This window comes from Gallus gallus, chromosome 22, assembly GCF_016699485.2.
Source record: "Gallus gallus isolate bGalGal1 chromosome 22, bGalGal1.mat.broiler.GRCg7b, whole genome shotgun sequence".
NCBI classification, from domain to species: domain Eukaryota; kingdom Metazoa; phylum Chordata; class Aves; order Galliformes; family Phasianidae; genus Gallus; species Gallus gallus.
Window position 1 is genome coordinate 4,412,267 of NC_052553.1, and position 23,530 is coordinate 4,435,796.

The 23,530-nt window shown below is 58.5% G+C and overlaps 3 protein-coding genes across 9 annotated transcripts; 1 reads left to right on the forward strand and 2 right to left on the reverse strand.

The window, feature by feature from the left end:
• Positions 1 to 1,524: 1,524 nt before the first annotated feature.
• LOC121107410 lies at positions 1,525 to 3,407 on the reverse strand. The gene is made up of 5 exons (XM_040651496.1): positions 3,401 to 3,407; positions 2,859 to 2,933; positions 2,688 to 2,759; positions 2,523 to 2,591; positions 1,525 to 2,423 (listed from the first exon to the last, which is right to left on the reverse strand). The coding sequence occupies exons 1-5, from the start codon at positions 3,405 to 3,407 to the stop codon at positions 1,849 to 1,851; spliced, it is 798 nt and encodes a 265-aa protein (XP_040507430.1). The 3' UTR covers positions 1,525 to 1,848.
• Positions 3,408 to 4,492: 1,085 nt separating this feature from the next.
• LOC121107434 lies at positions 4,493 to 10,488 on the reverse strand. 4 transcript variants are annotated; one of them, XM_046903449.1, is made up of 4 exons: positions 10,106 to 10,488; positions 9,935 to 10,006; positions 5,590 to 5,658; positions 4,494 to 5,490 (listed from the first exon to the last, which is right to left on the reverse strand). In XM_046903449.1, the coding sequence occupies exons 2-4, from the start codon at positions 10,002 to 10,004 to the stop codon at positions 4,916 to 4,918; spliced, it is 714 nt and encodes a 237-aa protein (XP_046759405.1). In that variant the 5' UTR covers positions 10,005 to 10,006; positions 10,106 to 10,488; the 3' UTR covers positions 4,494 to 4,915. The 4 variants fall into 4 exon arrangements, with proteins under 4 accessions (XP_040507552.1, XP_046759405.1, XP_040507551.1 ...); XM_040651617.2 differs by having other exon boundaries at positions 4,500 to 5,658; positions 10,106 to 10,483; XM_040651618.1 differs by lacking the exons at positions 9,935 to 10,006; positions 10,106 to 10,488 and having other exon boundaries at positions 4,493 to 5,490; positions 5,590 to 5,888.
• Positions 10,489 to 12,509: 2,021 nt separating this feature from the next.
• On the forward strand, positions 12,510 to 22,258 carry ANXA4 (annexin A4). Of its 4 annotated transcripts, XM_046903448.1 has the most exons (15): positions 12,510 to 12,720; positions 13,378 to 13,504; positions 14,797 to 14,877; positions 15,533 to 15,588; positions 16,996 to 17,071; positions 17,401 to 17,495; positions 17,743 to 17,856; positions 18,008 to 18,098; positions 18,524 to 18,603; positions 18,973 to 19,029; positions 19,347 to 19,440; positions 19,948 to 20,043; positions 20,605 to 20,663; positions 20,977 to 21,099; positions 21,732 to 22,258. In XM_046903448.1, the coding sequence occupies exons 4-15, from the start codon at positions 15,586 to 15,588 to the stop codon at positions 21,789 to 21,791; spliced, it is 948 nt and encodes a 315-aa protein (XP_046759404.1). In that variant the 5' UTR covers positions 12,510 to 12,720; positions 13,378 to 13,504; positions 14,797 to 14,877; positions 15,533 to 15,585; the 3' UTR covers positions 21,792 to 22,258. The 4 variants fall into 4 exon arrangements, with proteins under 4 accessions (XP_046759404.1, XP_024998612.2, XP_046759403.1 ...); XM_025142844.3 differs by lacking the exon at positions 14,797 to 14,877; XM_046903447.1 differs by lacking the exons at positions 12,510 to 12,720; positions 13,378 to 13,504; positions 14,797 to 14,877 and adding an exon at positions 14,404 to 14,526.
• The last annotated feature ends 1,272 nt before the right edge of the window (positions 22,259 to 23,530 follow it).

Genomic DNA, 23,530 nt, shown 5'->3' on the forward strand with positions numbered 1-23,530 from the left:
TGTTCCTGCTGGCCACACTGTTTCTGATACAAGCCAGGATGCCATTGGCCTTCTTGGCCACCTGGGCACACTGCTGGCTCATGTTCAGTCGAGCGTCAGACAACACCCCCAGGTCCATTTCCTCTACACAGTCTTCCAGCCCCTCTGCCCCAAGCCTGTAGCGTTGCCTGGGGTTATTGCGGCCAAAGTGCAGGACCCGGCATTTGGTCTTGTTGAATCCCATCCCATTGGCTTCAGCCCAGCTATCCAACCTATCCAGATCCCTCTGTAAGGCCTCGCTACCCTCAGGCAGATCAACGCTTCCAGCCAGCTTGGTGTCATCTGCAAACCTACTGAGGGGGCACTCAATGCCCTCATCCAGGACATCAATAAAGATATTAAACAGGACAGGGCCCAGCACCGACCCCTGGGGAACACCACTCGTTTTGTAACGTAAAGGAGGGGAGATTTGGATGAGATGTCGGGGAAGCTGTTCACAGAGGGAGCTGAGGCCCTGCACTGCTGCCCAGAGAGGCCGTGGGTGCCCCACAGAGGCTGCAGGTGCCCGGCCAGGTGCCTGATGGGCCCTGGGCAGCCTGATGGAGGTCCCTTCCATCCCTGCCACTCTGTGAGTCCGTGGACTGAAACATCGCTGCGTTATCAGCCTTGTTTTTCACCTCAAGCCTAACCGTGCACCGTTCCACACGTGTCACAGAACCACAACATGTCGGTCCCCCCCAGGACGGGCAGTGCCCCACGATGGCCCCGCGGCCCTCCAGCCTGGCCTTCATCGCCAACGGGATGCAGAACGTGTCCAGAAGCCACCGGCCCGGCTGGACGGACGGCCATCCCCATGCAGAGCACCGGACAGACGGACTTGTCACCAGCGGCCTCTGCGTGTGCCTGGACATCCTCCCTGGCTGCCCCTCGCGTTGCCTCCCGTGCCTGGGGGCTGCGTGACAGGCCCTGCAGCCCCATTGCCCACAGGTACCACCTTGAGGGGCTGGGAGCTGCCCCCTGGACAACGAGCGCGGCCTCTGCCTCCCAGAGGTGCTCGACAGGCCTGGCTGCTCCTGGGCACCTCCACTGCTTCCTCTGCACTCTTCTTCAGTGGAAGGAAGTGGCAGGGGGTTACCGTCCCACACCCGGACCACCGGGACGGGGCATTGGCAGCAGTGCTGGGGATGTAGACCATCAGTGAGGAGGAGCTGCAGCTCTTGTCATGCTGCAACCACAGCTGTGCTGCAGTGTGTGCCCGGCGCCTCTGGTCCTGCTGCTGGGCACCGCTGGGTGCAGCCCAGCTCAGAACTCTCTGCACCTCCCTGCAGGGACTGATGGTCGTGCCTGGGATCCCCCTGAGCCTCCTCTTCTGCAGGCCGAGCCGCCCCAGCTCTCCCGCAATCCCAGCCCAACCATTCCCCATCCCTACGTTCCCACCCAGGGCTTACTGAGGAGGGGAGAGGATTTTGAAGGGGAGGGATGGGGCTGGCGGGGGCAGCCCTGGGACACAGCCCTTTGTGCTGCCCCTCAGGTGGGCAATGGGGACTGGGGGGGCTTTGGTGCTGCAGGAATGACTGCACGTGGAGGCGTAGGAAAGTGAATACAAAACATTTAATAATTTAACACAATTTAACATAATTTAGCAGTCCAAGATGACGTTGGTGGACAGCCCAGGTTTGGAGGGGTAGGGCTGGGGCCGGTGCTGGTGCCCCTGGAGCACTGCCGCTGCTCTCTGTGCGCCGCGGGGGCCGGCGAGGAGCCCAGAGCTGCAGGGAGCCGTGTTTGTTGGCTATGGCCGTGTCTCCTGCTGCACCACGTGGGCCGGTTTCTGTGGACGCTCCTGCTCGGGCTGAGCCCACCCAGCTTCGCCTAGCGCCGGCGTTTCTGTCCTGGAGCGTCCTGGCCCAGCGGCACCTTCCTCTTTCTGCTTGGGATGCGGCCAGTGCGCTGCTCGTGCCCTCTGCTCTTGCCTTTCCTGGTGGTGCATGCGGGCGTTGGGCACTCGGCCGGCTCGCTGCCGTCCCCGCGGTGGTTGTGGGGCACGTGGCAGGAGATGCAGCCGGGTGGCAGTGCCAGGCGGGTGAGAAGCACCCGGGGCTGCCTCCGCTGCACATCTTGGATCAGATGTGCAGTGCGGGGCAACAGAGGTGCGGGGGCAGCCAGGGGGGTCGGCAGTGCCAGGCGGGTGAGAACCACCCGGGGCTGCCTCTGCCGCGCCTCTTCCATCAGATGCCCGCGGGGCAGCGGCTCAGAGAGCTGCCCAGAGGATGCTGGCTGCCCCGAGAACGGCTCGCTGAGGGGCCCGGCGTCAGCCTGCGCCTCTCCGCTGAGCTCCCTGCTGCCGCTGGGACGGTCACGGAGGGCTCTGATGAAAGGAGAGGTGCTGAGCCTGCTGGGGACGGCTGGGAACGCCTGCTGGGGGACCTCCCGAGGACTCGACGCTTCTGCAAAACAAAGAACATCCCCCAAAACCAGGACGGCAGCCTTCCCACAGCCACTCGGCGCGGACATCCATCCGCCACCGCTGCGGCCCCTGAACTCACCAACGATCCAGCTGAGCAAACCGTCGAGTTCCAGGCTGTCATCTGGAATGCCTGAGCTGGGTGTCCCGTCTGGGAAAAGGAAGAAATCCCCAAGGGGGCAATGCCAGCTTTCCCACAGCCACTCGGAGCAGACATCCCCGCCTGCTCTTCAGCCCCTGAACTCACCGTTGCTGATCCACGTCAGGATATCATCGATCTCCGCACTGTCGACTGGGATGTCTGCGTTGGATGTCATGTCTGGAGAAGGCAAGAAAATCCCCACAGGGGCAATGCCAGCTTTCCCACACCCACTACTCCGGACACCCAACCCACCACCCCTGCAGACCACAGACTCACCACTGATCCAAGTGAGCAGATCGTCGATGTCGGTGTCAACCACGTCCTCTGGGATGCCTGCGCTCGCTGTGGCTGCTGGAAAAGCAAGGACATCCCCAGTGGGGCAATGCCAGCTTTCCCACAGCCACCCGGTGCGGACAGCCTGCCGCACGCCCCGCAGCCCCCAAACTCACCCCCTGAGTCCAGCGCTGCGGTGCTGCAGCCCAGCGGAGCCGTGGCGGGATGGGGGCACCCGTCGGTGGGCGCTGGGTGCCCCTGGTCCTCCGTGAGCACCACGGCATCTCCAAGGGGCCCCACCGCCCGCTCCCAGCTGGCGGGCAGGGTGCAGGGCACGAGGAGCACCTGCGGCTGCATTGCAGCAGCGGACAGTGGGGGCACAAAAGGTCCAAATACAGTGGCGTCGGGTGTCCGAAGCACCGTCGGCATCAATGAAGAGATTCTCTCTGTGGGGAAATGCCCAAATGGGCGCTGGGTGAGATGTGGGGCACTGGGACCACCTGGAGAGCCGCAGTGCCAGGAGCAGGAGGAGCCTGCTGCCTTACCTGCCATGGCAGCTCGAGAGTGGCGCTGGGGGGTTCCGTGAGCGCTGGGGTCAGCCCCTCTGCCCTGAGCTCACAAGGACTCTCTGTGACGCTGTCACAGGCATTGCTCTGTGCCTGCCCCATCACCAACACTCGCTGTGGCTGCTCAGTGTGGCCTTCTGTTTCAAGGGAGACGATAAACAGGAGGGAAATAAAATGGTTACACGTTGAGACGGTGATGGGACAAAGGGGAATGGTTTTAACGTAAAGGAGGGGAGATTTGGATTAGACGCTGGGGAAGCTGTTCACAGAGGGAGCTGAGGCCCTGCACTGCTGCCCAGAGAGGCCGTGGGTGCCCCAGCCCTGCAGGTGCACTCGATTCAGCTCCCATTGCAGTGATTGAAGACGAACAGAGGAATGTGGCTGATGACCCTCAAACTCCCGGTGGCATCGCAGGGCTGCGGTGCTTTGAGCCTGGAAAGCCACCAAACATCCACCTGCTCGCTGTGTCCCTTCACACATCCGCCTGTCACAGAAGCACAGGGGCTGGAAGGGACCTCTGCAGATGACCGCAGCACAACCTCCCCCCAGAGCAGCTCTGCTGCAGCGGTTGCACGGGAGAGTCTGCCTTGCACTGGCGAGCCCAGAACTGACCCAGTGCTCCGCACGAGCCCAGTGCTTTCTGCGGCCCTCCATAGCCTCCCAGGGCCACCAGTCCTGCCCAATGCCGCCAGGTCAACACACCCAGTGCTGAGTATGTGGCCATCTCCTTCCCCAGGCACAAATCGAGGCGATGGGGGCATTGGCAGCAGCGATGGTGATGAAGTCCGTTAGTCAGGAGGAGCTGGAGGAGCTGCAGCTGTAGACCCGTGGCACTACGGGGGAACCTGCAGGGCTGCAGTGTGTGCCCGGCGCCTCTGGTCCTGCTGCTGGGCACCGCTGGGTGCAGCGCGGCTCCGTCCTCTCTGCACCTCCCTGCAGGGACTGATGGCCGTGCCTGGGATCCCCCTGAGCCTCCTCTTCTGCAGGCCGAGCCGCCCCAGCTCTCCCGCAATCCCAGCCCAACCATTCCCCATCCCTACGTTCCCACTCAGTGCTGACTGAGGAGGGGAGAGGATTTTGGAGGGGGCAGCCCTGGGACACAACCCTTTGTGCTGCCCTGCAGTTGGAAAATGGGGTCTGGTGGTGCTTTGGTGCTGCAGGAACAAAAGGAACATGCAGGCACATGCACGCACATGGAGGTGAAGGAAAGTGGATACAAAACATTTAATAATTTAATGCAATTTAATGTAATTTAACATAATTCAAAACAGTCGAAGGTGGTGTTGGTGGACAGCCCAGGTTTGGAGGGGTAGGGCTGGGGCCGGTGCTGGTGCCCCTGGAGCACTGCCGCTGCTCTCTGTGCGCCGCGGGGGCCGGCGAGGAGCCCAGGGCTGCAGGGAGCCGTCTTTGTTGGCTATGGCCGTGTCTCCTGCTGCACCACTTGGGCCGGTTTCTGCGGACGCTCCTGCTCAGGCTGAGCCCACCCAGCTTCGCCTAGCGCCGGCGTTTCTGTCCTGGAGCGTCCTGGCCCAGCGGCACCTTCCTCTTTCTGCTTGGGATGCAGTCAGTGCGCTGCTCGTGCCCTCTGCTCTTGCCTTTCCTGGTGGTGCAGGCGGGCGTTGGGCACTCGGCCGCCTCGCAGACGTCCCCGCGGTGGTTGTGGGGCACATGGCAGGAGATGCAGCCGGGTGGCAGTGCCAGGCGGGTGAGAAGCACCCGGGGCTGCCTCCGCTGCACCTCTTTGGTCAGATGTGCACTGTGGGGCAACAGAGGTGCGGGGGCAGCCAGGGGGGTCGGCAGTGCCAGGCGGGTGAGAACCACCCGGGGCTGCCTCTGCCGCGCCTCTTCCATCAGATGCCCGCGGGGCAGCGGCTCAGAGAGCTGCCCAGAGGATGCTGGCTGCCCCGAGAACGGCTCGCTGAGGGGCCCGGCGTCAGCCTGCGCCTCTCCGCTGAGCTCCCTGCTGCCGCTGGGACGGTCACGGAGGGCTCTGGTGAAAGGAGAGGTGCTGAGCCTGCTGGGGACGGCTGGGAACGCCTGCTGGGGGACCTCCCGAGGACTCGACGCTTCTGCAAAACAAAGAACATCCCCCAAAACCAGGACGGCAGCCTTCCCACAGCCACTCGGCGCGGACATCCATCCGCCACCGCTGCGGCCCCTGAACTCACCAACGATCCAGCTGAGCAAACCGTCGAGTTCCAGGCTGTCATCTGGAATGCCTGAGCTGGGTGTCCCGTCTGGGAAAAGGATGGAAATCCCCAAGGGGGCAATGCCAGCTTTCCCACAGCCACTCGGAGCAGACATCCCCGCCTGCTCTGCAGCCCCTGAACTCACCGTTGCTGATCCACGACAGGATATCATCGATCTCCGCGCTGTCGACTGGGATGTCCGCGTTGGATGTCATGTCTGGAGAAGGCAAGAAAATCCCCACGGGGGCAATGCCAGCTTTCCCACACCCACTACTCCGGACACCCAACCCACCACCCCTGCAGACCAAAAACTCACCACTGATCCACATGAGCAGATCGTCGATGTCGCTGTCGACCGCGTCCTCTGGGATGCCTGCGCTCGCTGTGGCTGCTGGAAAAGCAAGGACATCCCCAGTGGGGCAATGCCAGCTTTCCCACAGCCACCCGGTGCGGACAGCCTGCCGCACGCCCCGCAGCCCCCAAACTCACCCCCTGAGTCCAGCGCTGCGGTGCTGCAGCCCAGCGGAGCCGTGGCGGGATGGGGGCACCCGTCGGTGGGCGCTGGGTGCCCCTGGTCCTCCGTGAGCACCACGGCATCTCCAAGGGGCCCCACCGCCCGCTCCCAGCTGGCGGGCAGGGTGCAGGGCACGGGGAGCACCTGTGGCTGCATTGCAGCAGCGGCCAGTGGAGGCACAAAGGATCCAAATAAAGTTGCGTCGGGTGTCGGAAGCACCGTCGGCATCAATGAAGAGATTCTCTCTGTGGGGAAATGCCCAAATGGGCTCTGGGTGAGATGTGGGGCACTGGGACCACCTGGAGGGCCGCAGTGCCAGGAGCAGGAGGAGCCTGCTGCCTTACCTGCCATGGCAGCTCGAGAGTGGCGCTGGGGGGTTCCGTGAGCGCTGGGGTCAGCCCCTCTGCCCTGAGCTCACAAGGACTCTCTGTGACGCTGTCACAGGCATTGCTCTGTGCCTGCCCCATCACCAACACTCGCTGTGGCTGCTCAGTGTGGCCTTCTGTTTCAAGGGAGACGATAAACAGGAGGGAAATAAAATGGTTACACGTTGAGACGGTGATGGGACAAAGTGGAATGGTTTTCATAGAAACATACAATCACAGAATCGCTAAGGTTGGAAAAGACCCACAGGATCATCCAGTCCAACCATTCGCCCTTCACCAATGGTTCCCGCTAAACCATGTCCCTCAACACAGCATCCAAACGCTCTTTGAACACCTCCAGGGTCGGTGACTCCACCACCTCTCTGGGCAGCCCATTGCAGTGCCTGACCACCCTTTCAGACAAGCAGTATTTCCTAACGTCCAGCCTGAATCTTCCCTGGCGCAGCTTGAAGCCATTCCCTCTCGTCCTATCACCGTCACCCGGGAGAAGAGGCTGACCCCCAGCTCACCACAACCTCCCTTCAGGCAGTTATAGAGAGCAATAAGGCCTCCCCTGAGCCTCCTCTTCTCCAGACTGAACAATCACAGCTCCTTCAGCCGCTCCTCATAAGGTCTGTGCTCCAGAGCCCTCACCAGCTTTGTTGCCCTCCTCTGGACACGCTCCAGGGCCTCCATGTCTTTCTTACAGTGAGTGGTGCGGCCTCACCAGTGCTGAGTACAGGGGGACAATCACTTCCCTGTTCCTGCTGGCCACACTGTTTCTGATACAAGCCAGGATGCCATTGGCCTTCTTGGCCACCTGGGCACACTGCTGGCTCATGTTCAGTCTGGCATCAATCAACACCCCCAGGTCCATTTCCTCTACACAGCCTTCCAGCCCCTCTGCCCCAAGCCTGTAGCGTTGCCTGGGGTTATTGCGGCCAAAGTGCAGGACCCGGCATTTGGTCTTGTTGAATCCCATCCCATTGGCTTCAGCCCAGCTATCCAACCTATCCAGATCCCTCTGCAGGGCCTCGCTACCCTCAGGCAGATCAACGCTTCCAGCCAGCTTGGTGCCATCTGCAAACCTACTGAGGGGGCACTCAATGCCCTCATCCAGGACATCAATAAAGATTAAACAGGACAGGGCCCAGCACCGACCCCTGGGGAACACCACTCGTTTTGTAACGTAAAGGAGGGGAGATTTGGATGAGATGTCGGGGAAGCTGTTCACAGAGGGAGCTGAGGCCCTGCACTGCTGCCCAGAGAGGCCGTGGGTGCCCCACAGAGGCTGCAAATGCCCGGCCAGGTGCCTGGTGGGCCCTGGGCAGCCTGATGGAGGTCCCTTCCATCCCTACCACTCTGTGAGTCCATGGACTGAAACATCGCTGTGTTATCAGCCTTGTTTTTCACCTCAAGCCAAACCGTGCACCGTTCCACACGTGTCACAGAACCACAACATGTTGGTCCCCCCCAGGACGGGCTGTGCTCCACGATGACTCCCACGGCCCTCCAGCCTGGCCTTCATTGCCAGCGGGATGCAGAACGTGTCCAGAAGCCACCGGCCCGGCTGGACGGACGGCCATCCCCATGCAGAGCACCGGACAGACGGACTTGTCACCAGCGGCCTCTGCGTGTGCCTGGACATCCTCCCTGGCTGCCCCTCGCGTTGCCTCCCGTGCCTGGGGGCTGCGTGACAGGCCCTGCAGCCCCATTGCCCACAGGTACCACCTTGAGGGGCTGGGAGCTGCCCCCTGGACAATGAGCGCGGCCTCTGCCTCCCAGAGGTGCTCGACAGGCCTGGCTGCTCCTGGGCACCTCCACTGCTTCCTCTGCACTCTTCTTCAGTGGAAGGAAGTGGCACAGGGTTACCGTCCCACACCCGGACCACCCGGACGGGGCATTGGCAGCAGTGCAGGGGATGTAGACCATCAGTGAGGAGGAGCTGCAGTTCTTGTCATGCTGCAACCACAGCTGTGCTGCAGTGTGTGCCCGGCGCCTCTGGTCCTGCTGCTGGGCACCGCTGGGTGCAGCCCGGCTCCGTCCTCTCTGCACCTCCCTGCAGGGACTGATGGCCGTGCCTGGGATCCCCCTGAGCCTCCTCTTCGGCAGGCCGAGCCGCCCCAGCTCTCCCGCAATCCCAGCCCAGCCATTCCCAATCCCTATGTTCCCACCCAGTGCTGAATGAGGAGTGGAGAGGATTTTGAAGGGGAGGGATGGGGCTGGTGGGGCAGCCCTGGGACACGGCCCTTTGTGCAGCACCACAGGTGGGCAATGGGGACTGGGGGGGCTTTGGTGCTGCAGGAGCAACTGCACGTGGAGGCGTAGCAAAGTGAATACAAAACATTTAATAATTTAAGGCACTTTAACATAATTTAACAGTCGAAGGTGGTGTTGGTGGACAGCCCAGGTTTGGAGGGGTAGGGCTGGGGCCGGTGCTGGTGCCCCTGGAGCACTGCCGCTGCTCTCTGTGCGCCGCGGGGGCCGGCGAGGAGCCCAGGGCTGCAGGGAGCCGTGTTTGTTGGCTATGGCCGTGTCTCCTGCTGCACCACGTGGGCCGGTTTCTGCGGACGCTCCTGCTCGGGCTGAGCCCACCCAGCTTCGCCTAGCGCCGGCGTTTCTGTCCTGGAGCGTCCTGGCCCAGCGGCACCTTCCTCTTTCTGCTTGGGACGCGGCCAGTGCGCTGCTCGTGCCATCTGCTCTTGCCTTTCCTGATGGTGCAGGCGGGCGTTGGGCACTCAGCCGGCTCGCTGCCGTCCCCGTGGTGGTTCTCGGGCACGTGGCAGGAGATGCAGCCGGGTGGCAGTGCCAGGCGGGTGAGAAGCACCCGGGGCTGCCTCCGCTGCACATCTTTGGTCAGATGTGCAGTGCGGGGCAACAGAGGTGCGGGGGCAGCCAGGGGGGTCGGCAGTGCCAGGCGGGTGAGAACCACCCGGGGCTGCCTCTGCCGCGCCTCTTCCATCAGATGCCCGCAGGGCAGCGGCTCAGAGAGCTGCCCAGAGGATGCTGGCTGCCCCGAGAACGGCTCGCTGAGGGGCCTGGCGTCAGCCTGCGCCTCTCCACTGAGCTCCCTGCTGCTGCTGGGACGGTCACGGAGGGCTCTGGTGAAAGGAGAGGTGCTGAGCCTGCTGGGGACGGCTGGGAACGCCTGCTGGGGGACCTCCCGAGGACTCGACGCTTCTGCAAAACAAAGAACATCCCCCAAAACCAGGACGGCAGCCTTCCCACAGCCACTCGGCGCGGACATCCATCCGCCACCGCTGCGGCCCCGGAACTCACCAACAATCCAGCTGAGCAAACCGTCGAGTTCCAGGCTGTCATCTGGAATGCCTGCGCTGGGTGTCCCATCTGGGAAAAGGATGGAAATCCCCAAGGGGGCAATGCCAGCTTTCCCACAGCCACTCGGAGCAGACATCCCCGCCTGCTCTGCAGCCCCTGAACTCACCGTTGCTGATCCACGTCAGGATATCATCGATCTCCGCGCTGTCGACCGGGATGTCTGCGCTGGATGTCATGTCTGGAAAAGGCAAGAAAATCCCCACGGGGGCAATGCCAGCTTTCCCACACCCACTACTCTGGACACCCAACCCACCACCCCTGCAGACCAAAAACTCACCACTGATCCACGTGAGCAGATCGTCGATGTCGCTGTCGACCGCATCCTCTGCGATGCCTGCGCTCGCTGTGGCTGCTGGAAAAGCAAGGACATCCCCAGTGGGGCAATGCCAGCTTTCCCACAGCCACCCGGTGCGGACAGCCTGCCGCACGCCCCGCAGCCCCCAAACTCACCCCCTGAGTCCAGCGCTGCGGTGCTGCAGCCCAGCGGAGCCGTGGCGGGATGGGGGCACCCGTCGGTGGGCGCTGGGTGCCCCTGGTCCTCCGTGAGCACCACGGCATCTCCAAGGGGCCCCACCGCCCGCTCCCAGCTGGCGGGCAGGGTGCAGGGCACAGGGAGCACCTGCGGCTGCATTGCAGCAGAGGCCAGTGGGGGTAGAAAAGGTCCAAATGAAGTGGCGTCGGGTGTCCGAAGCACCGTCGGCGTCAATGAAGAGATTCTCTCTGTGGGGAAATGCCCAAATGGGCGCTGGGTGAGATGTGGGGCACTGGGACCACCTGGAGGGCCGCAGTGCCAGGAGCAGGAGGAGCCTGCTGCCTTACCTGCCATGGCAGCTCGAGAGTGGCGCTGGGGGGTTCCGTGAGCGCTGGGGTCAGCCCCTCTGCCCTGAGCTCACAAGGACTCTCTGTGACGCTGTCACAGGCATTGCTCTGTGCCTGCCCCATCACCAACACTCGCTGTGGCTGCTCAGTGTGGCCTTCTGTTTCAAGGGAGACGATTAACAGGAGGGAAATAAAATGGTTACACGTTGAGACGGTGATGGGACAAAGGGGAATGGTTTTAATGTAAAGGAGGGTTGGATTAGATGTCGGGGAAGCTGTTCACAGAGGGAGCTGAGGCCCTGCACTGCTGCCCAGAGAGGCCGTGGGTGCCCCAGCCCTGCAGGTGCACTCGATTCAGCTCCCATTGCAGTGATTGAAGACGAACAGAGGAATGTGGCTGATGACCCTCAAACTCCCGGTGGCATCACTGGGCTGCGGTGCTTTGAGCCTGGAAAGCCACCAAACATCCACCTGCTCGCTGTGTCCCTTCACACATCCGCCTGTCACAGAAGCACATGGGCTGGAAGGGACCTCTGCAGATGACTGCAGCACAACCTCCCCCCACAGCAGCTCTGCTGCAGCGGTTGCACGGGAGAGTCTGCCTTGCGCTGGGGAGCCCAGAACTGACCCAGTGCTCCGCACGAGCCCAGTGCTTTCTGCGGCCCTCAATAGCCTCCCAGGGCCACCAGTCCTGCCCAGTGCCGCCAGGTCAACACACCCAGTGCTCAGTACGTGGCCACCTCCTTCCCCAGGCACAAAACGAGGCGATGGGGGCATTGGCAGCAGCGATGGTGATGAAGTCCGTTAGTCAGGAGGAGCTGGAGGAGCTGCAGCTGTAGACCCGTGGCACTACGGGGGAACCTGCAGGGCTGCAGTGTGTGCCCGGCGCCTCTGGTCCTGCTGCTGGGCACCGCTGGGTGCAGCGCGGCTCCGTCCTCTCTGCACCTCCCTGCAGGGACTGATGGCCGTGCCTGGGATCCCCCTGAGCCTCCTCTTCTGCAGGCCGAGCCGCCCCAGCTCTCCCGCAATCCCAGCCCAACCATTCCCCATCCCTACGTTCCCACCCAGTGCTGACTGAGGAGGGGAGGGGATTTTGGAGGCAGGGAGGGACGGGGCTGCTGGTTGCAGTGCTATGACGCTGCCGTTGGTGCTGCCCCGTCCTTACCCGGAGGTGGGCACGGGGATGGGGGGTGGGGGGGTCACCGGAGCTGCAGAAACGACTGCGGGCGGAAGTGCTGAGAAAGCAAAGCTCCACCTTTAATCATTTCACACACAGAGCACGAAGCGGAGAGATGAGCGCGTTCCCAACCAGTTCCCATCCTCACAACCGCTCCCCCCTCGCAGCTCCCCTCCTCGGGGCCGACACGACGCGGCTCCGTGTCGGCTTCACGCGGCTCCGGGAGCTCCGCACGGGGACGGACCGCGAGACGGAAAACGGGCGTCGGGGACTCCACGTGCGGGGCAGGAGCTCAGCACGCGCCGCTGCCGATCGGAGCCCGGCGAGAACCGAAGGCGCCCGCCCGACTCTCCGCCGGGCCCGAACGCGTCTCGACCCGCGGGATCGGTGCCTCTCTTTCGGGGCCGCCCGGCTCAGCCAGGAGCCGCTCCCGGAGGCCGGGCGGGTCCCGCCGCTCGCGCTCGCGCTCGCGCTCGCGCTCGGCCGCCGCTTCTCACAGCCCGGCAGCGCCCCGCCGCGACGACGGAGGACGGCTCGGTTCCCCCTCCGGATTCCCCGCGCGGAATTCCCCGTCCCGGCGGCCCCTCCCGCGCCGCGCTGCCATTGGTCGGTCCGCCGAGGGGGGCGGGCAGTCGGCGCGGGGGCCTTTCGGGCCGTCGTCGCGCGGTGTTTGCGTCATCACCACGCGCGTCCCGGATGGCCCCGGCCCGGCTGGCGGCGGCGCTGCCCCGCGCCATGCGCCTGCTGCGCTTCCACGGCCCCGGGACGGCCGCGCCCCGGCTGGGGCTGGAGGTGGAGGAGGGCGGGGACGTGGTGGACCTCAGCGGGGCCGCGCTGCCCCGCTCCGTGTGGGCCTTCCTGGAGAGCGGCGAGTGCGGCCTGGCGGCTGCCCGCAGGTGGGAAAGCGGGGGGGTCTCCGGGCGGGCGGCGGGGGCCCGGCGATGGCGCTGGGGAAGTGTCTGACCATGAGGGCCTCCTTGGGCACCTTGACGTCCTGCTCCAGGCAGCGGTCGCGGTAGTTCAGCCCCACGCTGATCGCCTTCTCGGGGTCGTCGATGGGCGCCAACAGCCGCACTCCCGCCCGGGGCAAACGGTGCCGGCCCGAAGCCAGCGCTCTGCGGGACGGGGCTGAGCGCGGGGCGATCGCCTCCTGCTGGCTGCGCTGCCGCTCCTATAAATGGGCTTCTTGGCTACCCGGTCACGCTGCTGGCTCACGTTCAGCCTTGCGTCGACCCACACCTCCAGATCGTTTTCCTCCACGCGGCCTTCCAGCCGCTCTGCCCCAAGCCTGCAGCGGTGCCTGGAGTCGTTGTGACCAAAAACCCGGCATTTGGTATTGTTGAACCATTGTCGTGCCATTGGCCTCAGCCATCGATGAGGCCGTCCGGATCTTTCTGCAGGGTCTTCATGTCCTTAGGCAGATAATAGGAGAATGCAAGAGCTGGGGGGCAATGGGAGGGAGGGAGGGATGGGATTATCCTGCCGTGCCACCAGGAGCCTGGGGACCACGTGCTGTGGGTGCTGGCACAAAACTCCTCCATCCGTCACCGCAGGAGCAGCACTTTTTGCTGCAGCAACAGGAACTCGGAGCAACCCTGCAAAGAGTGGTCCAGCAGCACAAGAAGAAGATGACATCCATCGAGTGTGAGTGCTTCAGCAGGGTCTGCAGCCTGCGAGGAGGTGAGCGGGGCTGGGAAGAGGAGGGTGCAGTGGTCCTGGGCAGGGATGCACAGTGGCAGCAGCAGCGGCAGGATCAGCTGCTTCCTCCTCCCCTCCTGACACCATGCATTGGTTTCCTTTGAGAAGCACCCCACGGGCTAGACCCCATTGTCGCATCCGTGTCACATCTGTGGGGTTCCGCAGTCCGCACAGACGCGGGGACTTTGTGTGTTAAAGATCGCTGTTTATGGCAGAGCGCCATCGCGGGGCAGGACTGGAAACCGGAAAGATGGGGATGGTGAGGGGAGCGTGTGGCCGTTGGCTCCTCAGGTGGTACCAGGAAACGGCTGTATGGAAGCGTGCGCGTCTCCTGCTGTAACAGCGATGGAGGGGATGGCGCTGACCGGGGGGGCGGTGACCGGAGGCAGCACAAAGGCGCTGCGGGGCGGCCGCAGTCAGTCCGGGCGCGGCACAGACGGACGGCACCGCGGGTTCCCCGTCGCACCGGAGGCGGCTCTCGTTCCCTCCGCGAGGGGGCGCTGTGGTGCCGGCGCGCTCTGATGACGTCACGCACCCGCCAGGCACGGGTGCTCTTTCTGGCGTCCCGGCCCGCTCCCAGCGCGGCGTGGGCACCGGCGATGAGTCGCCCCGTTGCCGTGGAGGCTCCGTTGCCGTGGAGGCTCCGTTGCCGTGGAGGCTCCGTTGCCGTGGAGGCTCCGTTGCCGTGGAGGCTCCGTTGCCGTGGAGGCTCCGTTGCCGTGGAGCCCTCTCCGCTCGGGGCCGCGTGCAGCGCAGCGCGGTTCCCCCAAAGGCGCTGTCGGGATCTGCCCCTCCCGGGATCGCCCCTTATGGGCGGGCGTGGAATTCTTTGGGCCCGGAGTCCCTCCCCGCTGCGGGGCGTGGGCTTCGCGTCACGGCCCGGCCCGGCCCGGTGGAGCTCCGTTCCGCGCTGCAGAGGCGCTCCCTGGGACTGTCGGTGAGTGTCTCCGGGGGAGGGCTGCGCCGGAGCGTCGGAACGCGGGGACGGGACCGGAGGACGTGGGGTGGGGTGGAGTGGGGCCGAGTGGGGCCGGGGGGGGTGTGGCCGGGATACGGGCGTGGGGAGGAGGAATGCGGAGCTGCGGCGTCCCGGTCCGGCCGTGCCCCCCCCCTCCTCCCGCTGCGGTTTCGCGCTGCGGAGGCGTTTGTCCTGAATGCAGTGCGTTCATTCCATCCCTGTGTTTGGTTTTCTTTCTGCCGGCTCAGAGCACAAACGTACCCCTCCCTCTTTCGTACTGACCTTTCTGTTGTGCTGTGGTCTGCTTGTTTAATAGCCCTGCTGCCAGATACAGAGCAACCAAACTGCATCAGAAAAACAACCGTCAAATGCAAAGTAGTTATTTAGTGCCCAAAAGATAAATTAAGACAAAGCGGTTGGCCCCACATTTCTGCCAAGGATATGAGAAGAGTGGAAACTATTTCTGTTTCTGATGCCTGGGTTGTAGTTTGTCCATTGAGGTCCACAATTGCATGAAAGAGAGAGGAAGTCGAGCGCAGAGGAGCGCCCGTGTGGCAATGTCATGCTGAGCTTGCTTGCCTGGGCAGCGCACTGCGATGATGTTCCAGATGTGTAAGAGTCACATGCAGGGCGAGCACAGGCACTGCTGCTCTTGCACAAGGGCTGGGCTCACTGACAGCAGCACTCAGGCACTGTGGGCAGGACGAGGGCGGCGGTCTGCTTCTCCCTGTAACCTCAGCCAGGCTGTCACTCTAGGGATAAAAAAGGCATTTCTTAAGCACTGTTGCTGTTACCCGCCTGTGCACCGCGTCCCTCTCTCATGCAGAGCTGCTGTCGTGCAGCCCTTGTTGGTTCAGTGCAAAGCAGACGGGCAGTGTGTGCTTGTGGGCATTCTGTAGTGCTGTTCAGGCGTTGCTTTCAGACTGGGAAATGATGTGCTTATCGTCGTGCTTTGCAGTCGCAGCCACTTAACCAGCACCATGAAATGGCAGGGGTGGTACGTTCTAATAGCTGTTTGCTAGAAAGCAAGTGCTCTCTGGTTTTTATTGCAGTTGCCAGCTGCTGGTGGACCTGAACAATAAGAGATTGACCAAAACCTCGAGCGATGGTGAGTGTGCTTGTTTGCTGTACCATGCCGTGCCAGGCATTTGCTCCAATCAGATAAACATAGGGGGTGTAGATAGAGCAGGAAGAGCGCTGTCTGTCTTTTTATGAGTGATCAATTTGTAAGCTCTTTCTATTTCCTCCTTCTAGAGGACAATGCCCCACACATATGTGCTTTTCCTGCTTGAGAGTTAATGAAAAATCCAACTGAATGTTAGCTCACAGAGGAAGTATTTTTCCAGATAAACTCTCTGGGCATAGTGCTCCCTCCTGGTTCAACCCACAGGGTTCCACCCATGCAGTAGTTATTCCTGTGCCTGTTTTCAAAAGCCAAGGCTTCATGAAGGTCAGCACTGTTTTGCTGTTGGTCTTTGTTGGAACAGAGATGGATCGTAGGAGGCAGTGTGATCCCACAGAGATGGCACTGAGCAGGAGGCAGGAGAAACCTGTTTGTGAATGGCCATTCTGAGCCGAACACAGCACGTCGTGGTGCACTGCAGAAACACAGAATGGGTGATGTTGAAAGGGACCTCTGGGTCCATCTGGTCCAACCCCTGCTCCAACAGGGCCACTAGAATTGGTGCCCAGGACCACATCCAGATGGGTTTGGAGATCTCCAAGAGGAAACCCCTCAACCTCTCTGTGTCCCTGTGCCAGTGCTGCAGCACTTATACAGTGCGGGAGTGCTCCTGATGTTTGGTGGCAACCTCTGGTCCTGGCACTGGGCTCCACTGGATGCAGCCTGACTCTGTCCTCTCTGCCCCTCCCTGCAGGGATTGATGGCCATGGGTGGGAGCCCCCTGAGCTCCCCTTCTCCAGGCCAAGCAGCCCCCTTTCTCTCAGCTTCTTGTCATAGAAGAGGTGTTCCAGTCCCTTCACCATCCTGGTAGCCCTCCATTGGACTCTTTCCAGTATGCCCAGCTATCTCTTGTACTGGGAGCCCAGACCTGGACACTGTTCTCCAGGTGCAGCCTCACCAGTGCCAAGCAGAGCAAAAGTAATGGTGCAGAATAATGGTCCTTACCTGCTACAAGAGAAGTCAGGACTAGGGCTATGATGGGAGTGCATTGCTTTATGATTTACATGGAGAACTGCTAGGAAGAAGGCCTGGTGGGACTGAACACAGATGCCAGGTGGTCCAGCTTTGGTTTCACTGGAAACCAGATACACCATGGACAGCAGGATGCAGATATTTTCTACCTGTGGTTGTGCCCCCGCAGCTTCTTTCTAATTGCCTGGGAAGTCCCTCTAGAATAGACTGCTGGGTGAGGCAGGAGCCTGATATAACATCACTTGTGTGGGTGGAGTTTTACTTTCTCTGTGTTTTTTATGTTTGTTTGCTTTTCAATTCAACTCTACGTTTGCATCGGTGCAATTCTGCCTTTGCTAAATCCTGTTCTTGTGGCCTTAGGCAACAATCAAGGGGGTCTCAAGTTTCAACCCTGAGCAAGAAGCGCAGGCACTCAGGAAGGCCATGAAGGGCTTTGGTAAGTTGATCTCCCTCCACGGGTCAACTTTTTTTTTCCCCAGCACTGCGAATGGCTGCTCTGCTGGTTTGCTAGAGGGAAGCCTAGCTGTTTGCATTGCTCTGCTACACAGCCGCCCTAAAAATTGTTGGAAAGTGGAAACAGAACTGCCCTTCGTGTCCTGAAATGCAGCTCTTCACGTGGTGTGGGTCCTGGCAGCTTTGTGTGCATAGATGTAGTCCTGGGACTGTTGAGAACTTGCTCTGTAGGGGACTGGAGGTAGCACAAGATCAGAGGGCACTTCTGATTCTTGTGCAAGCAGCCTGATAGCTTCCATTTGTCTCTTTCAGGCACAGATGAAGATGCCATCATTGACATCTTGACCAAACTAAATGTTTCCCAACGTCAGCAAGTTCTGATCACCTATAAGAGCACTATTGGCAGGGTAGGTGGTCTTGAGAGATGTGTGAACGTGGTTGTGTCACTTGGGTGAAAAGTGAAAAACGACCCAGTCTCCATAAGAGAAAGGTTGGCAGGTACTTTACCTGACCAAGGTTGTTTTGTTCCTGTTGAGAGCAGTTGTTGATGCAAGGAGGGTTGGAGCCTGAAGAGAAGTGGTGAACAACTCAGTTCTTTCTGTCCTCGAAGGCCATACCTTCTGCCAACTCCTTTCTCCTCTCTTGGCCTTCTAGGATTTGATTGATGACTTGAAGTCGGAGCTGAGTGGGAATTTTGAGAGGGTGATCATAGGGATGATGACTCCCACCACCATGTATGACGTGCACGAACTAAGGAGGGCTGTGAAGGTTTGGAAATCTTCCTTTTGTATTGCTTAAGTTCTGGCCAAGGACTTACTGCTTTGTTATGTATGTCTATTTATTTACTATTAACTCTTAAAGAAACCTGGTTGCACGTCACAAGCAGTTGCTGGTATCTTAAATCTTGGCAATTCCCTAGGGAGCGGGAACAGATGAAGGTTGCCTGATTGAAATTCTGGCTTCTCGCACCAACGAAGAGATTCGTCGCATTAATGAGAACTACAAGCTTCGTAAGTAGAGCCAAAGGCCAGGCCTTGTCCTGCTGTCTGACAGTCAGTCTGCGTGTGTGCAGGCAGATGTGAGGAGGAAGGAGTCTGGGGAGCTTTTAGGTGTGACACGTTGGCCAACCTAGCTGTTGCTGCTTGGCCAGAGAGAAGCTAGACTAGAATTTCACCAGTAACTGAATTGAAGTAAATAAAATGGGGAGGAGCATTCTGTCTGTCAGCAGGATGTATGGCTCTCTTGCCAGTTTCTTACTGTCTGTGCTTCTTAATTGGAGGTTGTAGCACTAATGATGATGGCTGGAGTGATGCAGTGATGCTCAGAGCCCTGGGCACGGTTCTATACTTAGCTAGGTTACAGCTGGCAAATGCTGTAGGCAGCACCCAGGTGGTGGCCCTGCTCCTAATGGATGCTGTGTGTGTGTTCTTGCTAGAATATGGCTGCTCCCTCGAGGATGACATCGTATCTGACACATCCTCCATGTTTCGAAGGGTCCTCGTGTCCCTCGCAATGGTGAGTCAAGCTGAGGGGAGAATGGGGTGAATCTTCCTGTGGGCACAGCTCTGCACTCAGTGATGAGGAGCTTCAGGCTGGCTTTTTCTCACCCTGGGTGTCCCACGGCCTGCTCCTCAAACCAGCTTCTGCACGGAGGTGACTCTGACTCTGGGTGTGCATGAGTGCTGTGGGCTCTTCTTTAAATGTCCCAGTAAAGTGGGAAGCCCAAAGCACATCTGAGCTGTTTCACTGTGTTTGTTAGCTAGTGTTGGCTTTGAAGGACTCCATTATCCATCTCCAGAAGCTGTTCCTGAATGGGGAATTCTCAGGAGTTGTTTCCAGTAGATTCTCTGGTGAGCTGAGTCTTCTATCCTTGTGTCTTTGCAGGGAAACAGAGATGAGGGAACGTATGTGGATGATGCCCTTGCTCAGCAAGATGCCCAGGTGTGTAGTAACGTGCTTCCCTGCAGGAGCAATCTGTGTCTGTGTGATGCGTGGTGAAGAGAAGCCAACCTGTGAAATGGGAATAATGGTTCTGGTCTTGTTTGTGAGTCTCTAATGAGAGGTCTCTAGACAGGCTGGTTACTTGGCAGGGGCAATGACATTTCGATTGTGGGTTGCCATGCCTGGTTGGTGCTTGTTGGAAAACATCCATGATCTAGACAAGTACAGGCCAGCAGTGCTCTAGCTCCAAGGAATTAAAGATCTGCACATCCAGTCTTCTCCATGAGCCTTACTTTGTCATCCATAATGTCTTTAAGTGCCTGTACGAAGCGGGGGAGAAGAAATGGGGAACAGATGAGGTGCAGTTTATGTCCATCCTCTGTACACGGAACAGGTATCACCTCCTGAGAGGTAGGACCCCTCCGCTGTGCCCTGGGTTTTTCTTTCCTTCCTTGTTTGTGTGTGATGCTTTTGTGGGAGCTTCATTGGTGTTCAGTAAGTGCAAACTCTTCTGAGACATCAGATGTCCTCAAGAGAGCCCCATTGCATCCGTTCCACTCGGGTTGTTTTATTCCCTCCTGAGACTGAAAGGGACTTCAGAAACCTAAGTGCAACTTGCTGCTGCTGCAGCATGGAAAGCAGAGATCATGAAGTGTGACCGCCATTGAGGCAGGGGGAGAGGAGCTAAGAAATTTGACTGGCAGCACAAAGTAGCAGGACTTGATAATGGTAACAGCTGTGGTAGGCCAATTAGCAGGACTGTTAGCAACGAAAATGAATTATTTCTGTGGGATGGTCCTGATTCAGCTGACAATGCTGCAGGAATGATACAGTGTTCATGCAGCATATGAGGAGCTTGTTGTTGCAAAGAGGTCCTTTGAGTCTCCCTGACTTTCTGCCATGGGCTCTTCCTCCTAGTTTTTGATGTGTACGGAGGCATTGCTAACAAGGATATAACAGACAGCATTAAATCTGAGATGTCAGGAGACCTGGAAGATGCTTTGCTGGCTGTGGGTGAGTGCTCTGCTTTTAAACCTTGTCTACAAAGTAATGAAATGATGAGAGGTGCTGTGAGTTCCCTTGGCTGGCTCTTAGGTAGTTTCAGGGGCAGACATGGTTTGTCTTTGATTATGGGCACAAAGCCAGGCTGGGTGGGACGTGGAGCATCCTGGTGTAGAGGGAGGTGTCCCTGCCTATTGCAGGGGGGGGTTGGAACAAGATGATCTTATGGGTTCCTCCTGACCCAAACCATTCTGTGATTCTATGCTTTACAGACCCAATTGGGTGAGAAAGCATTGTGCTTTATGGTACAGCGTGCTTGGCCAAAGGATGCTTGGGCAGCAGAGGTTTGCTGTCAGGAGGCATTGAAGCCTTCATGCACATACTGCTGTGCACCAGGCACAGAGACGTCAGCTCCCAGCGTGTCACTGACTGTGGATGCCTGCACTGCTGTTTGCTAGCCTGGAGTTGCATCTTGACAGAAGAAACAGCTGCACCGTGAAAGTGCTGCAGCGGTGTGGATAAACCTCCTGCTTTTACTGACCTTAATTCTCTTGTTCTTGTCTCCCCTTACAGTGAAGTGCATGCGAAACAAGCCTGCCTACTTTGCTGAAAGACTGTATAAATCCATGAAGGTAAACAGATTGTGGAGTAAGACTGCTTGCTTCTTTCTTGCATTTTCATGCTCGAATCAGCAGCATCATGGCAATCATGAGATGGGAGCTGCAGCCAGTCAGGAAACTGGCTTTTCTAGGAAAGCTCAGGCTTTTCTGCACGTCAGGGTAATAGTCATGCTCAGGAGCAAGCTGCTAATGGATCGCTCCGTTAATGCAGAAATGCTCTAATTAAGAACAGCTCCTGCACGAGGCCGGGCACTGAGACCTTTGTGCTGTCGGTGATTCTCCAGAAGGTTCTGTGTTAGCTGTACGTGGTTGCTTTGCTTCCTAGGGCCTGGGAACAGACGACAACACTCTGATCAGAGTGATGGTGTCCCGCTCCGAAATAGATATGCTGGATATCAGAAGAGAATTCCTGACTATGTATGGGAAGTCTCTCTACTCCTTCATTAAGGTAAACTTGTCGATCTTGGACACAAAAAGCGGGATGTGCTGAGAGGGGATGATCCCCCCTTGACATCTGTTGGGTACTTCGGAGTAGCTGAGATTAAGCAGACATTACAAAAACATACTGAATATTCTTAAATTGTCTGGAATGATCCAAACACCGCAAAAGAATTCTGTGTCTTAAAAAGAATTCAGCTTTAGTAGAGCTTAAAAATTATTCCTTTTTTTTCCTTTCTCAGTAATTCGGTTTGCTCTGGCCTTCTCTCTTCCTCTCCTCTACTTTCTTTCTTCTGCACTCTTCTTCCTGTTTTCTCTGCACCATTCCTTCCCTTCTCCCTCCAGCTGTCCTTCCCTCTTCTGCTGTTCCCTCTGTTCTCCCCGCCCTCTCTTTTTTTTATCCCTTGTCCTTTTTAGATCAGCTCTTCTTACCTGTATCCTCTCTTCTGTTCTGCCCTCTTTCTTCTCCCCTCTCATTCGTCACTCTTCTTTTCCCTTACAAGCTCCTCTCTTCCCTTTTATCTTTGTTCGGCTCGATCTTTTCTCTCCTCTCCTTCTCTCCTCTCCTCTTTACTGTCTCTGCTCCTCTCTCTCTCCCCCTCTCCCTTCTCTCTTCTCACTTGGTCACCTTTGTTTTCCCAGGGAGACTGCTCAGGAGACTACAGGAAAGTTCTGCTGAAGCTCTGTGGTGGCGAGGATTGAAGGATTCCTGCTGTATGTCCTGCATTATGGGAAGGAGGGGATTTCTTAATCCCATAAGGATTTCTCTCGATTTGTTTTTGCTGGGTTTTTTTTTTTCCTCTCATTAATTGCTGAGTAGTGACTTTGATTAATTAATGCTCTGGCTGAGTAATGGCAGTTCCATTTTACCCTTAACTTTTGCATTTTTGCTTGCAACACCCCCTTGTATCTAATTGAGCTGGTAAAGCTTTGTTTCAACAGAATGCTTTAACCAAATCTATGTAAGCTTTGTTATTTCCTTGCAAGCTGTCCCCCTGCATTTACCAGTAAATCCTGTCAAATGAAGCAAATTTAGATGCAGAATGTAGGAATTTGCAGGGGGAAAAACTAACTTTGTCATTACATGGAGAGAATGCAGCCTGGCTTCAGCTTTTGGAAGGTAATTAACGCCGTCCAAAAAAAAAAGAGTCATCTAAAATACAATCAAATTTGATGTCATTGTGGTCTTTTCCAACTGAAATAATTCTAGGGCCACCAAATCCCATGCAAACCCATTTCCACCATGCCACTAATCACATCCCTCAGTGCCACACCTCCGTGGTCCTTGCAAAGCTCCAGCTTGTCAGCTTGCTCTCTGAGTGTGGAGCACAAACAGCCGTGCTGTGCTTTGTGTGTTTGTTGCCTGGAGGTGGGGAAGCTGCCCTGGTGACTGTAGAAGGAACTTTAGCTGCACTACGCCTGGTTACAGGTCAGCCTCATGGTCTTGGTCTGTCTGCCTTGACTGGTGGGAGTGTAAACCATCAGGTTTGCGTGTCAAGCCTTTGCTCTCAATTAATTGCTGTCATTGGAACGGTACCTATAAAAGAATGACCTGTCCATAAAGCGTGTGTCATCAGCACTGCCTGATGCCTCATAGTGAGCTGCTTTGTTCTGGGGTCACATACCAAATATGCCAGCACCTCCTGCTGGGACTCCTGGATAACACTGCTGTTAGAAACTCTGCTTTTGGTGCCTTTGTGTGATGTGAAATTCCTTACCAACCTCTGAAATAATTTTTTTCCCCTAAGCTTAGTTCCTGTCTGCTAAGCTGGGAACACTACAGAATGTGGTTCTTCTTTGCTTTTGCAAAGTGTAACTGTTGGTGAATAACACTCTGAAGACATCACAGACCACCTGCTTGTCTCTGCAGTGCTCGGGGCTCTTCTGAGCTGTGGGCTCTGTGCTGCAGCCCCACAGCACAGCCTCATATCTGGTGATGGACTGAAGCTGGAGAATCCTGGCAGCAGAGGACGCTCCTGCCCTGCAGAAGGGCTCACAGCTCCACCGCCCTCAGTGCTGGTGAGGAGGCTGAGGTGCCTCCGAGTGATGAATGCAGTCCACCCAACCTTACACCTCGCGTGGTTCGCTGTGCGAGGCCACCAGGAAGAAAGGTGGGCGCAGGTAATACTGCATCAAAAGTGACTGCAGAGCTCTCAGGCTGGTAGTCCAGGGTGTGGGGACCCAGGTGGTGCTGTGGGGCAGCTGTGTCCTTGGCAGGGCCTTGGGTTCTGTGGCTGTAGGACCGGCTGTCCATTCCTTCTGCTGCTGTGGCGGGGGCTGCAGAACCCCAGCGTGTCACCTGGCTGCCCCCAGCAGGGCTGAAGTGCAGCCAGGTGAGGGGAAGTCAGCGTCTGGGGGGTGGCTGCCAGGGGTTCTGGCTGCAGCCTGAAGCAGGAACAGCACAGGCATAAGAGGGACAGGCAGGGGGCAGGAAGGGAACA

Excerpts from the sequence above, each read along its gene's own strand:
- LOC121107410 (XM_040651496.1), bottom strand. Across the intron at positions 2,760-2,858 it reads TCTGCTCACTTGGATCAGTG|ACATGACATCCAACGCAGAC; the intron begins GTGAGTCTGTGG and ends TGCCTTCTCCAG. Across the intron at positions 2,592-2,687 it reads CCTGACGTGGATCAGCAACG|ACGGGACACCCAGCTCAGGC; the intron begins GTGAGTTCAGGG and ends TCCTTTTCCCAG.
- LOC121107434 (XM_040651617.2), bottom strand. The coding sequence starts at position 10,004 with ATGACATCCAGCGCAGACATCCCGGTCGACAGCGCGGAGATCGATGAT. Across the intron at positions 5,659-9,934 it reads CCTGACGTGGATCAGCAACG|ACGGGACACCCAGCTCAGGC; the intron begins GTGAGTTCAGGG and ends TCCTTTTCCCAG.
- ANXA4 (XM_046903448.1), top strand. Across the intron at positions 18,099-18,523 it reads TAATGAGAACTACAAGCTTC|AATATGGCTGCTCCCTCGAG; the intron begins GTAAGTAGAGCC and ends TGTTCTTGCTAG. Across the intron at positions 18,604-18,972 it reads TCCTCGTGTCCCTCGCAATG|GGAAACAGAGATGAGGGAAC; the intron begins GTGAGTCAAGCT and ends GTGTCTTTGCAG.